This window comes from Rutilus rutilus (genome assembly GCF_951802725.1).
Source record: "Rutilus rutilus genome assembly, chromosome: 1".
Lineage (NCBI taxonomy): Eukaryota > Metazoa > Chordata > Actinopteri > Cypriniformes > Leuciscidae > Rutilus > Rutilus rutilus.
The window spans coordinates 43,212,973-43,227,748 of NC_140209.1; the positions used below are offsets into that span (position 1 = coordinate 43,212,973).

Here is a 14,776-nt window from a genome sequence, read left to right on the forward strand (position 1 = left end):
TCTGATCCTCAGCTGCATTCAGGCTGTGAGGCTCAGGCAGTTTGGACCACATCTCCACTGGTATGGTCTGTAGTGTCTTAATCATATTGTTTCTTTTCTTCAGACTTCAATATGATTGCAGTTTTTGAGGTTGTTGGAAATCTGTGACAGCACAGATGGAATTTTTTTATTTCCCGGTTTGACTGTTTCAAATCTGATTTTACACCAAAGCTTGTTTTGTGACTCGTATCACTGTCCTCCATGCACATTTTGACCTTTGATTGTGTGTGTAAGTGTTTGTGAGTGTATGTTTGGTAAATGTTTGCACTAATGGCAGCTGAAATTTACAGAAACCTTAAGAGGCCATGCATTATTTTATTTTATTTCTTTTATTGTTTTTGTCTTGTTTTTTCTTAATCTTGACTTAATTTTTTTGTGATATGAATATATCAAAGGTTTTGATTGTTTTTTTTTCTTGTGGTCTTTACTTTTGGTTTTCTGTACGTTGCTCACTATTTCTCATGTCGTCTCTTAAACAATTATATATCCATACACTTCCTTTCAAAGGTTTTTCTTTAAAAAAAAAAAGATTTAAAAAAATAATAATTAATACGTTTATTCAGCAAGGATGCATTAAAATCATCAAAAGGCATTTATCTGTTTTCAACATTGATAATAATAAGAAATGTTTATTGAGCATCATATTAGAATGATTTCTGAAGGATCATGTGACACTGAAAACTGGAGTAATTATGCTGAAAATTCAGCTTTTACGTCACAGGAATAAATAAAAAAAAAGTAAAATATATTCAAATAAAAAAAGTCATTGTTTACTGTATTTTCTGATCAAATAAATGCAGCCTTTGTGAGCATACGATACTATAAAAATATCCAAAATTCTTACCGACCCCCAACTTTTGAGAAAACAACTTTTCTTTTGTTATTTCGAGATCACAAGAAAATTAAGTCAAAAGACTCCCAACAAAAGAGAGAAGTAATCATTTATGGCCTCTCAGGGCTTCCGTAGAGGTCTGTATCACTGTGTAAATGCATTAGTGTTCGTGTCTGCACAACAGTGAACATGTCTTCACAGCTTGGGCAATATAATGCCATGCCAAGAAGGTGCAGATACATGCATTTCTCTTCGCTCTATTACCTTCACTCCTAGTCCAACGCTTTTGCCAAGTTCAGTTCATATACTGTATATTATCGACATGTTGGAGCTGTATTCTGTCTTTTTCTCAGTCAGTCTATGAAGTTCATAAGCATAAACAAGATATGATTGGGAAAACAATGTTATCATAGAATCAAAGTGCAATCAGAAACTTTACTGTATCTTTCGTCGTAATCTTGTGTGTGACCTGTGCGAGATAAGTGCTTGTTTCAGGTCAAGAGTCAGTTGTATGTTTCCACCAATGTCAATGTTCGTGTAGATGACAGTATACAAATGATTAGAGTGGTAATAATAACATCATAATAATAATAATAATAATGAAGCTGTGCCAGTGAAGATGTTTATATTTATTTAGATAAAAATTAATATAATGATAGATATATTTATCTCTAAAACATATCTGTATATATTTATAACTTACAGAGAATTGAACAAAAGCATGTCACAATAGATGAAAAAAGAAATGGATAGAGTATAGATAAATCATGATAAATGAAAAGGTTATTGAAATGACTTCACTGACAAATAAAGTCTTCATTATATTTTAAACAAAAAACAAAACAAAAAAAGGTTTAGTCCACTGTCTCCTTGTCTGATCTGAACCCTCTGAGAGTGTGTTACGCTGATGCTGTCCATGTAATGGTTTATTAAGTGTGAGAAGAAATCAGCAGAATCCCTTTAAAGGTCTCTTTCATGGAGATTGTAATGTGTGAATCCTTCAGAGAGATGTATTAAGTGTGGAAAGTGTATTTTGGTTGTTCCACAATGCATTAAAGTGATGTTTGTTACTGGGCTTCTACCTTGTTTCAGTATGTTTTGTAATATTTATAGTTTTTTTTATTGAATCTTCTTATACTTGTAGTCCTATTTCATATACCTGCACTATGGTGCAGATTGGACATTGGTAACATCATTGGAAGTTTTTTTTTTTTTATGTGTGAACCCTTTGCTATTCATTTGAATAATTTGTTTAAACCATAATATTTTGCAGTTGCAGTGATGACACTGACAATACACTAATTAAACCACAAAAAAAAATGATTCAGGCTTGTTTGTGTAAAAATGTTCCCTCTGCAGGGAGATAATTACTGTCGAGGGCTGGAAGAGGGTCACTTAATTACTGGTCTTCAACAACAAGGGAACAGCTTAACCCTACTGTGCACATGAGTCCTGGGTCTGTGTCAGGCACAAAATGATGAAAAATACTATGATTACAGATGACAGATGAAATCATATCAACAAACTTGAATATTGCTCTTGACATACATTTTTGGATATGTCATGGGTGTCTATTACAAAACAGCAATTAAAGGCCCCCAGCTGAGATTTTCACTTGACAACTTTAAAATGTATCTCTGCTGTACTTCACAAATAGATTTATGTTCACACTGAACCATGTTGAAAGAAGAATACTTTATTTCCCAGGATTTACCCCAATTTCAGTATTACTTTTCTATCTGTGGTGTGGTGAACTAATTCTATGGCAGAGTTAAAATTTGTTTTGATGGCTGTCAGTCACACAGAATGTACCTAAACAGACATGGTATGGTGTACGGTAATGCTTTTGTGTTATTTCGAAAATGTTTTGCGTTCCCCCAAAATACTTTTTGTTTGCTTGCAAGGAACTTATGCAAAAGCATTGACATATATGACTCCCATCTCATATATCACCATAGCCTTTAGGGGCTTTGTACAGAATGTGTTTGGCAATGTCATGGCAATGGAGATGCATTTTTAAGATGTAATACAACTTATTTTAACTTTAGCGCCGCACTTTTAGAACTCACTTTTAGTGACACGTGCAAGACGCTGCAAAAGACGCCAGTGCAATGGTCAATGATGTCCCCCAAAAATTTGTGCAAATTGTGCAAGTATTTATTTCATCACCAAACTCCTCTATTGTGTGACTGTTGAATTTCTTTGAATTGTAATGTAGTAAAACCTCTATATCATTGCAATTCAAATTGAAAATTGAAATCAGCTCATGACTCAAAAAGTGAAACTACAAATCAGCTCATTTGAAAAGAAGACAGCCTTTAAATTCAGAATTTTGCTCATCTCTGTCTGTGGCAAACATTTATGTGCGCAAGGTTGTTTTACCAACAGCTGCGTGGACAAGAACAGGGATTTTTTGGTCACTAATTGGAGAGAAAAGCAGAAAAGGTCAACAGCCTGGCTGAGGTTAAGCTCTTTCTGTCATTTGAAGCTTTGCAGTCAACAGAGACTTAAATCCCTTCTCTTTCAGAATCTCACCTTCTAGGTCAGTGATAGATGAATGTGCACGGCTGGACATTGTGGCAGCATTTATGGATGCCAGATCCAGACTCAGGGGTCATTAAAGGGTTAGTTCACCCAAAAATGAAAATTCTGTCAGTAATTACTCACCCTCATGTTGTTCCAACCCCGTAAGACCTTCGTTCATCTTCGGATCACAGTTTAAGATATTTTTGATTAAATCTGAGAGCTGGACCACTCCTCCATAGGCTTCTAAGGCATTATAACTTGCTGGCCCAGAAAATGTATTAAAGACATCGTTAATATAGTCCAAGTGACTACAGTGGCTCAATCTTAAGTTTATAAAGCGACGAGAATACTTTTTGTGTGCAAAAAACAAACAAAAATAACGACTTTACTCCACTATTCATTTCCTTCTCTCTGGGCCTCGAGTGAGTTCACGTAGTGTAATAGCGCAGCGTTTCTGTGTTGCACATCACACGCATCACATACATGACCAGCGTCGGCCAATAGTGAGCCTACGTGTGACGTACAACACAGAAGCGCTGCGCTATTACACTACGTGAAAAGACTCGAGGCCCAGAGAGAAGGAAATGAAAAGTGGAATAAAGTCGTTATTTTTGTTTGTTTTTGCGCACAAAAAGTATTCTTGTCGCTTTATAAACTTAAAATTGAGCCACTGTAGTCACTTGGACTATATTAACGATGTCTTTAATACATTTTCTGGGCCAGCAAGTTATAATGCCTTAGAAGCCTATGGAGGAGTGATCCAGCTCTCAGATTTAATCAAAAATATCTTAATTTGTGTTCCGAAGATGAACGAAGGTCTTACGGGGTTGGAACAACATGAGAGTGAGTAATTACTGACAGAATTTTCATTTTTGGGTGAACTATCCCTTTAAATGAACACACGTTAAAAATAAGACCATCCTCTTACAAAAATAACAGAAGTTTGGGGGGGGGTTTGCCACCATTTTTTCCACCAATTAAGTCCACCAAATATTAACAGCCAGATGATTAAGGGTGGGGACCTCAGTTTTCCTTGTGAACTAAGTGTTCAGTCTATAACACCAATACTGTAGCTTACTATCTCTGTGGAGACCAGTACTAGCTAATTCCCAACAACATCACCAAGTCAATATCAACATATAAGCAACAGCTCCTCTGGTGAGAAAAGAAAAGGTTAATTTCCATTTGAACTGAGGAATGTGTACGTCATGAGTCATGGCCCCAGAGGAACAAGAAAACAGCAACAGTGATGGAGGGACGATGGGGGCAGGGAACTGAAGGGAAGGGGAGAGAAACGCATGTGAAGTGCCTATAACAGGCTAGAGAGAGACCATCATCACTGCAGGGATGCAGACGAGCTGACATCTTGTTGCCACACTGTGATCGAGGGATGTTGGGGTGTCAGTGTTGATGATGAATGATGATAAAGAACTGGATAACAATCTTAGATCTGAGCTTAGCTTTCCAGTGTAGGAATCTTACAGACGAATGGAAAGGCCTTATCACAGTTGTTGTCATTCCAAGACCTCAGAGCTGCAAAAGATGGAAAGATGCAAACAGTTAATGCATTTTAATGTTACATAATTAGTGGGGCTGTCAATCAACTTATGAAAAAAAACTAAAAAACATATGCTCATTCACCAAACTAATATTTTTATAAATATACACTACTGTTCAAATTGTTATGGTCAGTAATATTTTTTATATTCATCATAGAATCCTGGGAAAAAAAAATGAATCACGGTTTCCACAAAAAAAAGAAAAGAAAGAAAAACAGCAAATCAGCATATTATAATGATTTCTGAAGGATCAAGATGCTGATGCTGAAAATTTAACTTTGCTAAAATTACATTTCGAAACATATTAAAATAGAAGTTGTAATAATAATTCACAATGTTATTGTTTTAGTGTATTTTTTGTCAAATAAATGCAGAAGCAAAAGAGATATTTAAAAAAAAATAATAATTAATGGCCACAAACTTTTGAACGGTCGTAGTAGGTTACAATAAGTTGTTGTTGTTTTTTATCATGTTATTAATTGTACTAAATGAACTAAATTATTCACTGTTGTATTAAAAAATTGCCATAATAATTAGTGTCCATTGCAACACTCACCACTGTTTTGTCTGTACCAGATCTCCACACAGTCCTCCTCCTCAGGGATGCGATGGATGCCATCATCTGGCTGATTTCCATCCCAGTAATTGTATTCATATGGTGACCCATCTGTCCATTCCATAGTGCCCTCCTACCAACAAACTTTGATTAACAACGCTATCACGTGCTTGTTCCTTGCCCTTTGACCCTGAAGTGATAATTGAAGTCATCATGCCAGGCATGAGTTCACAGATTAGAAGCTTTGCATCATTTGATTCAGGACCTCTGAGAACCTTTGCTCTACCAATCAGAGGCTTTGTTACATCATCCATAAACTCTCTACCTCAACTTGGTGTTAGACCAAAATGTTGGTTCACCAGTGTCTGGAAATGATTAAACGTCACTCAAAGAAACTATATTTTCCGTAAATGAGATTATTAGTGACGGAGTGGGTTTGCCTTTTACAACACATATGTAAGTCATGTAGCTGTTAGTGTTTTTCATGCGTAAGAACTGCTTCACATTGCAACCTAGTAAATATAACATCAATTAATCATTAATCATAAAATGCACTGTGTGGGAATGTGTTGCACTTGTTATCATGTTTACCTGTCTTCTGTCGTGAAGGCCAATCCAAATATCCGTTGGAATTCCTGGTACACGGCTGTTCACAAGATCATAGACAAACACATTTTCTTCCCAGCTATGAAAAAAGTTATTAGAAAGTCAGATTTTCCAGCAAAAATCCTGTGCTCTCTAAAACCAATCATGGCATCTCAGCACTCAGTCGGTAAGGAATCATACCTATGGATGGAGGTGAGTTTGGCTGATTTGTGTCCGTTTGAGAATTCAGCGCAGTACAGATCTGCCTCGGCCCATGTGCGGTTCAAGGGGAAGAAGCGGTAACAGTAACCCTCAAATTCAGTCCAGAAGAGCGGACATGTCACAGGCTGGTTTAAGTCTGACAGTTGCAGGGGCAGTGCTAGAGGAAATGGTAATGACATTCAATCATTTTGCAGTGTTTATTTAGATTTAAATCAGCAGTTCGGTGCATGAACGTTTAATAGGTCATACTCTTGAAAACACCGTTACGTTATTTGAAACATCATCTGGAAAGTATCTAACTGATTACAAAATACATTGTCATTGTTTTCTTTTCTCAGCAACAGCCTGCATTCAATTTAGTTGGAGCTGTGCAAGAGTTAAAGAAAGTCTGTCATGCAACAAAAACTAATGTAACCATGAAAATGTTGATTATTACACTATTTAAATATTACATTACAATGATTTAACTCAGCTTAATGTCAGAAAAAGCTTCCTAAATAAATAATTGATCAATTAATTCCAATGTTAATGCATTTGTGGATCGGAAAGCACTTTATAATAAGGTCCTAATGCATTAACTAACATTAACTAACAATGTTACTAATCTAAAATGGACTAATCTTTGTTAATGTTATAGAAATACAACTGTAATGTTATTACATGTTGTTAACTGTTCATGTATAGCTCAGGTCCATCAAATAATTGTAACAATTAAAACATTTGATTTTAATAATCTAGTAAATGTTGAAATGAACATTAACTAAGATTAATAAATGCTTTCAAAGTAGTTTTCTACCTCATTGTAAAGTGTTACCTGCATTACTTAATATTGTGGCAATATTTTTCACGAAAACTTTTCTTGCCTATACTATCTTTAAAGATGCTTTCACTGTTAGTCCAAGCTCTTGTAAATCAATAAAACATTTCAAGCATAGATTTTACTGTACACTGTCACATTCATTCAATGGAACAACTGACTGCAAAATAGAGGTGAAAACTGTACATTACAAACAGATGCATCTATAACTTGGCAAACAGCTCTGGTTTAACTTGAGACTGTCTATTCCCTATTTAAAGAAACAAATTAAAGCATATTATCTGTGTCTGCGTTGTATCCTTGTCTTTGGTTCTGGTGGCACTCACCTTGTGTGATCTTGATGTTAGTTGAAGGCAGAGCCCACACTTGGAAGCCGGTGAACAGTAGGACTAAACTCAATTCCCAACAGAGCATGTTTAGTGCAAGAGAGATGAGACGTGAGTGTGTGTGTGTGTGTGTGTATGTGTGTTTGTGAGCATGTGTGCTGCAGAGCTATGTGGAGTTTTGGGGAGATTAGAGGGTGTGTGAGCCTTTCTCAGCCCCTGCCTTTTTTTTTTTTTTTTTTTTTTTTGGACTCTTCCTACTTGGTCAAGTCCAGAACACTGACATCAGACTGTGTAAAGAGAGGAAGAGAGAAGCCTAAGATTTATATTTTGGGTCCTCATTAACCCATTGTAATTCTCCCTGGGCTTTCAAATGTTTGGGTTCAGCATTTTGTTTTTAGAGAAATATTTACTTGTATTCAGCAAGGGCATTAAAGATATTTATAATGTTACAAATATTTCTGGAAAGAAAAAATGTATCACGAATTCCACAAAAATTTTAAGCAGCACAACTGTTTTCAACATTGATAATAATAAATAAATATTTATTGAGCAGGTAATCAGCATATTATAATGATTTCTGACAGTACTCTTTTCACATAAAGAGATATCAATATTGGTGATTTGTCTTTGGTATGTAAATAAATACATATAAACAAATGCAAGCTTTTTTATTGTTTGAAATTGTTGATTTGGTTCAGATTTAATTTCATTTAATTTCATTTAATTGTATAATTTCATTTATTATTCAATATTATTAATCAATATCAATCAATATTATTTTTATTGGTGAAATTCTGTCAATATAACGTCTGTTAAAGGATTATGAATTGCTCTGAACTTATTCATTTTCAAGTTTTACACCGTTTTACATAACCAGATCATAACCTGCATCCAATTAGCACTGTTGCAGAAACATTAAACACAAATTCAATCCGCAAACGCCATTATGGCATGAATGGGAGAAGATGATGTAAGAGTGTCCACACAGCAACCTCCTGGAGTGAGTAAAGATTAATGATGCTTCAGAAAATATTTGGCCCTAGAATAAAGCCAGAAAATATCCAACGGCTGGTTAACCTTCAAATCCATGGAAACATTTTACACTGTAATAATTTGTTGAAAGTATCATGATGTCCAGCTTGTCTGCAGAGTTCTTGAACACCCACTTCACACTACTTGCTTAGTTCCATTAGTGTCCCCTGACACCGTCTTGCGGTTGATAGCGTGTCTGCTTTATCTCAGGGCCTACAGAGCACATGCTATTAAAGGCCCAGAATTCGTCTTATCTTTGTGAGGGCTGCCGTCTATAATAGCTTAGGGCAGGAGCATGGAGATATGACTCATTCTTATACTGAAGAAGACCTCCGTTTAAGACTTTCAGATGGGATTGCTGCTAAATATGGTCTCTAAATGATTGGTGGTGGAGCTTTCAGCATCATACATGTACACCTTCACTGTAAATACTGGCAATACATTGATCAGGGTTCTTCATAATCACACTAAATTCATTCCCTGGATCACCAAGCATTCGACCAAGCCAACAATGAGAAAGTAGTTCAGACATTTCCATCATTGGGCGTACCCATGATCTTTTTGAGGAAGATGAACTATGATGTGTGTGCTAGCTAAAAATATCCTTTTTGAGTCTGGTATTGATTTTGAGTCAGTTCAAAGCCAACTGATGTGCAGACATGAGATAAAACATATCACCCCTTGTTTTATTGGCAGAATTCACAACAAAAATGTTCTTATAGACTACAGTTTACACTGAAAAAGGATGATTCTTTTCAGGAACATTTTTCCGATTACCTTTTGCAGCAGGTCCCTACATTGCTTGTAATCCCTCAGGTGTAGTGCAAAAGGTAGTGCACATTAGATAAGCAACAGCTGTGACATTCAGCACTTTCTGTTGCAGCACAATCGAACAGCTGCACATATTGTTAATTATGAGAGCTTTCTGACCTCAAATGTGCAATTCCCATTACTTTCTGTAGTGCTTAGAGACAAAACACAAAAACATGGCCAGTAATGAGTTGCCGTAAAGTTATAGTCTTAATTAATAGTCGTAGTTAACTCAAAGGGTGCAATAACACACTGTGAGCCAGATAATCTCCATAAGTTACCAGCTGTCATCCCCATGTACTGACACAGTGTTTATTGTGCACATTGTTGCTTAGCAACTTCAATCCATGCATTGAGCTGGGTGCCACAAAACCTATCACAGCAATGCTCTGTGAGAGAGAACGGGCAGCTCTCAGTAGACCATCTCTTTCTAATTACTGGAACAAGTGCGATGGTTTGAGTGTTACTGGATTTCACTGCAAGACGTGAGAGAAAAGTAGGAGAGAAAAAAATTGGGCTGATGAATTCTGCTTTAGCTCCTTGCTACCATCTTGTGGTATAATTATGCAACCTGGGTGTGGTGAATGGATATGCATAACACAGTTTGAGCTTGAATAATAACTATACACCAAACATATTTGCTTCTTATTAATATGTTGATATTGTGTAATAATTCTTTTTGTTTAAGATTAAAGTCAGGGGGTCCCATCTGTTGCCATAAGCTGTAAACTATTAGTTCACAAAATCTACAGTACAGAAGGCATTTCATGCTGCACACCACAAAAACTTTAACTCAGGAGAATTGGAGAAACTATTTTATGAGCATAACTACCAAGAACAATGCACCAAAAACAAAAAAATCAGTCATCATTTACTTTACATTTACTCTCATGTTGTTCCAAACCGGTATGAGTGTCTTTGTTCTGTTGAATACAAAAGAAGATATTTTGAAGAATGTTAACCAGACAGTTGACGGCACCCACTGACTTCCATAGTAGGAAAAAAAAAATACTATGGAAGTCGCTGGCTACAGTCAGCTGCTGTCTTGGTGGTGAGTAAATGATGACAGAATGTTAATTTTTGGGTGAGCTATCCCTTTAAGGAGGACAGAGGATAGAACCTGAACCTCTATGGTGAATGGAAAACTTTTACAAGATGCGTTTCAGAACTACAATTCTGGTTCGCATAGTTTTCTTCCTCTGGTTGACTCTCTCTTCTTTCTTTTTCCCTCCATTTCACACACATCCTGTTGTCACTAGGCAACCACAGTGAATTTGGCTACACCAAGATGTTGCTATTTTCTGCTTCGAGTGAAAAGGTGGAATCTCACATTTAACAGTTAATTTATTTATTTTTATTTTATTTTTTTTTGCTTAGCCTACACTTGCCACTCGTTTATTTTAAGCTACAAGTGAACAAAAACCCCAGGAGTTATTTTAAGTCCGTGTTTTTTCCCTCTGTATCTGTAACGTTACTAATAACAATAGAGCTGCAGCTATTTCTATACACCGATAGATGGAGCTGCCGCCGTGTGAACACTACAGCGGTAAAGGAAAGTGTAGAGAAATAGATGGGAGGGTCAGGCCGCTGCCTCTCAGTTTCAAACACGCTCAGAGCATTTCAAACCTGTGCATGGACATAAAGTGAACGGTGAAATCAGGGTTTGTTTGCAGACTCTTCCCGTGTTAGACGGGTCATGCTGTCTTCGGAAAGGTAATGAGCCGCAAAGCCCTTGGGTCTCGGCTGAGCAGCGCCCACAAACTGCAGCGAAACTGGAATGACTGGCAGCCCAGGTCAGTAGCGCACCACACGGCCGAGCGCTCGCACTACAGGCCGAAGCTTCAGCTAGGCCTTGCTTTCGTTCACCCCTTTATCAAACACAGCAGCCTCCCTCTCCACGTGAGGAGACTTTTCTAAGCATTCATCTCATGATACTATAGTTGAGCTCTAGCCTGTGGGAAAAACAACGCCTCACAGCTAAACCGACAAATGTCAATCGCTCATGCTCAAAATTTCAGGTTGGTTAGCAGATGTTAGCATAAGCTAACTCACAAACAATCGGTGAACACTGGCTATTTTTATCATGTTTGTGTTTGTTTGCCAGCATTGGTTTGTAGACTGAGCATGAATGTGACTATAACGGGCAGGGATTTGTGTTTTCGACGGACAAGCTGATGTTCCCAGCGTGTCGTGGCTTTCATTTGTGGTTTGTGTGTGGAAACACGCGTCTGATCTGACACGTTTAAGCCACAAGCTATATAACGTTGGTATTTCAGCAATTACCAAGTCGATTCATGTTGTAGAAGGTATATTGCGTCCATATGGGATCATTTTCGTCTCGTACTTATTTAGCAGCTAACGCTTTTTCAACTCCTCATGCCACTTTACTAACCATTATTTGTTATACCCCTGACTGTGCAGCTGATTTCAAGCGTATAACCTTGAAAGTTTACATTAAACCGTTTTAATTAGGATATTTGCGTAGATTAAATCGGACAATCCGACTGAAGCGTGGACTCAATGTCATTAAATTCTGTGTGCCTCTGTTTATCTGGAAAGCTTATGAATTGGCAGTGAGTGGATTGAACTTTGAGCTTAAAACTGGGTAATTGTTTGAGTTCAGTTTTCAGCTTGTCTTAAAATCAAATAGTCATTGTCCAGTCAGAATATGAGCATTGAAACACCGATTTGCTGTATTTATTTTGAAAGTTCATTCACAGTTTGGTTTAGTTGAGTTGCATTATTTGAAACCATGTGGAAAAATGAAATCTTAACTGGACTGTTAAATGACATCTTGTCTTGACCATAAGTCCCAGATGCAGATGCAATTTTATGAATAGTCTGGAAGATTTATTAATTTTGCTTATTCTGACTTTGTATCTTTATCAAATAAGTGGCTCAGATTGTGAGTACTGTTGGTAATACTTTTTGCCATAGTAAAAAGGTTTTGTTTTTCATTACATGTTTGGCAGCTGCTGCAAATAGTCGTCAACATTACATTTTTATAAAATGTTAGAATCAAAATGTTGGTACATTTTATATTGATTATTAAAGGAATTGTTCACCCAAAAAGGAAGGGTTCAGTCATCTACTCATTCACTTCCGTAGACACGTTTCAAACCTGTATGATCTTCTTTCTTCAATCTTCATTGGAACACAAAATATGAATTGTTCTCAGCCACACCACAGTGACAGCCCCAAATTTCTTTTAATTCAAGTTCCAAAATGGGAGAAAAAAAAAAAGTTAATTAGAGACTCGTGATCATCATTCTTTTCATTGGTCTTTTCAGTGAATCAACTGATCCAGTTTTGTTAAACCTTAATGATCCGTTCATTTCGTGAGGTCGACTGATGCAATTTAGCCTTTTGTGTTCCACAGAAGAAAGATGTATGGGTTAAACTTAAATGCAAAGTTTGTAATATTAACTTGTCCTATTATTTCATGAAATAAAAAATCACTATCAGCGTAAAACTTAAAGTGCTTAGAACTATTTTATATTTAAAAATCTGTAAATTTATATGTAAAAAGTCACTGAGTGACTGATTTGTAAAGTAAGTAATAAAATGAACATAGAAAAAGTGGCAGGTCTATTATATTGCATTTATGCTCCAAGACTTTATTCACATATCAGTTGACATACAGTATTAGATTCTGTTTTGTTCCATTCATTACTGTGGTTATGACTGTCATTCGAATTCAGTCGTGCATTTAAATAGGATTGTCAATCCAGAAACTTTGCAAAGTGTAGTAGCATGAAACATGTAGGCTATATTATATAAGGCTACAGAAAGCAAGCAAAAATCACTGAAGCTGACATTTATTTCAGTTTAACGTGAGGTGCACCAAGCTGCAAAGACTCTCGTTATAATCAATGTTCTTTAATGAATCTCTTATTGACATTGTGTTCATACTTTATATAGTGTTATAATGAAAGAATTTGTGAGTGTGCAGAACTTGCGCTGAACAAAAACTCCACTGGTTTCTGACTAACTCAAACACATCCAATTGGCCAATCACGTTCACGTGCTCAACAGATATGTCTGTCGTTGGCTACAAAGCTTAACGCTGCAAAGACACGGAAAGTTTAGTCTGTGAAGTCACTGGTATATTGAATGCTTTACAGAGGCAACAGTCTGTCTGCCAGCCAGGACGGTGTGAAGTGCAGTGTCTCTAGAGATCGCGGTTCAGAAGTTCTTTTCAACATTCTGCCCTCTGACCAGCCTGGCACCCCACCACTGCACAATGATGCCTTCACTGCCACAGACATACTCGAAGAAGGAGGTGCGTGCTTCATCTGGCCCTTTGTTTAGCCTGGCTTTAATCAGCTGGATTACATGCACCCCCAGTGTTTTTCACCTGCATTATTGTGGTTTTCAACATCAGTTTCATTCTGCTAGTCCAGCATCTGAGGGTTTGATTCATCTTTTGTGTCTTTCCCTGGTTAAGGTTTCTGTTTATATAAATGGAAAGAGAAAGTAACCTCAGCAAGTGTGTTTGTTTCTTTTTTGGAAGGTCCCAGAGTTTCCTTGTGCAAATAAGTCCATGTTTACTTAAATTAGATTGTTGGGATTTTTTTTTTTTTATCTAGAGCTAGGAAGTACGATGATATATATTGTGGTGATGAAATAAATTGTCTATTGATAGAGATTTAAATAGTGTATAGTATCAATATATTTGTCCTGTTGTTTATTTGCATTTTACTTATTTTTAATAACAAAAAAAAAGAAAATATCTAACATAATTAGGGGTGATACACTTCACGATACTGAACTCACGATACTATACTATCGTAATATTTTAAGCCAAAATAAAGGTTTTTATTTTTTTTATTAAAATAGTTATATTACGCTATAATTATTTGATGATTACCAGAACCCACAAATATTCCCCCATTGCGTTATTATACATTATATTCAACATTATATGTAGTTGTTTAATGTAGTAATGTCACTGAAACGCCATAAACTTTAACTTTCCTCACTCAGTACATACACAATACTATTTTGTGGTTACAGTTAGCATTACTACATTAAATCCACGATGAATGTTGGTGATTTGTGTACTGAAAAGCCTTCTATAAATTGTTTGTTCATGGCACAATGTTTCTCCTGGTTTCCACATCAGTGGTGTTTGATCTGAGATCTATCATTGTTTATACTAGAATTCTGCGCCGATTTTGAATGCTTCTCACCAGTAAACTAGTAAACCTTCTGAGCTTGCGACGCACTGTCTAATATTGGTCCGAGCTGATAAACTGAAGTGCAGTTTCGTTCCGCATTTTTTTTGTTTTTGACGTTTTTCATATTCCACAGAAATGACAGCTCTTATCAGCTAGGCAACATGGTGGGCAACTCTAACAAAACTTACTCGCGCACCAGCAAGAAAAAAGGTAGCAAAATGCGACCATTTGGTCGCAGTCTGGAGCCCTGCTTATGAAAGCGTAGCACCTACTTTGCTGTTGGCACAATGTT

The 14,776-nt window shown here is 36.5% G+C and overlaps 2 protein-coding genes across 3 annotated transcripts in view; one reads left to right on the forward strand and one right to left on the reverse strand.

Annotated features, from left to right (window-relative positions):
- Positions 1-2,553: 2,553 nt before the first annotated feature.
- Positions 2,554-8,203, reverse strand: clec19a (C-type lectin domain containing 19A). Of its 2 annotated transcripts, XR_014629356.1 has the most exons (6): positions 7,463-8,203; positions 6,299-6,476; positions 6,104-6,197; positions 5,513-5,645; positions 4,299-4,930; positions 2,554-3,520 (listed from the first exon to the last, which is right to left on the reverse strand). XR_014629356.1 is itself a non-coding variant. In XM_084425092.1 (5 exons), the coding sequence occupies exons 1-5, from the start codon at positions 7,548-7,550 to the stop codon at positions 4,854-4,856; spliced, it is 570 nt and encodes a 189-aa protein (XP_084281218.1). In that variant the 5' UTR covers positions 7,551-8,203; the 3' UTR covers positions 4,076-4,853. The 2 variants fall into 2 exon arrangements, 1 of the variants encoding a protein (XP_084281218.1); XM_084425092.1 differs by lacking the exon at positions 2,554-3,520 and having other exon boundaries at positions 4,076-4,930.
- A 2,660-nt stretch (positions 8,204-10,863) lies between these two features.
- Positions 10,864-14,776, forward strand: part of smg1 (SMG1 nonsense mediated mRNA decay associated PI3K related kinase) — a 43,463-nt gene continuing 39,550 nt past the window's right edge. Inside the window, exons 1-2 of the mRNA XM_084425464.1 lie at positions 10,864-11,097; positions 13,429-13,586. Of these exons, the coding sequence (XP_084281590.1) occupies positions 11,021-11,097; positions 13,429-13,586 (235 nt within the window). The 5' untranslated portion in view covers positions 10,864-11,020. The remainder of the gene's footprint in view (positions 11,098-13,428; positions 13,587-14,776) is intronic.

Coding starts and splice junctions, on each gene's coding strand:
- clec19a (XM_084425092.1), bottom strand. CDS start 7,550: ATGCTCTGTTGGGAATTGAGTTTAGTCCTACTGTTCACCGGCTTCCAA. Junction 6,477..7,462: donor TAACATCAAGATCACACAAG/GTGAGTGCCACC, acceptor CATTTCCTCTAG/CACTGCCCCTGCAACTGTCA. Junction 6,198..6,298: donor AAACTCACCTCCATCCATAG/GTATGATTCCTT, acceptor CTTTTTTCATAG/CTGGGAAGAAAATGTGTTTG.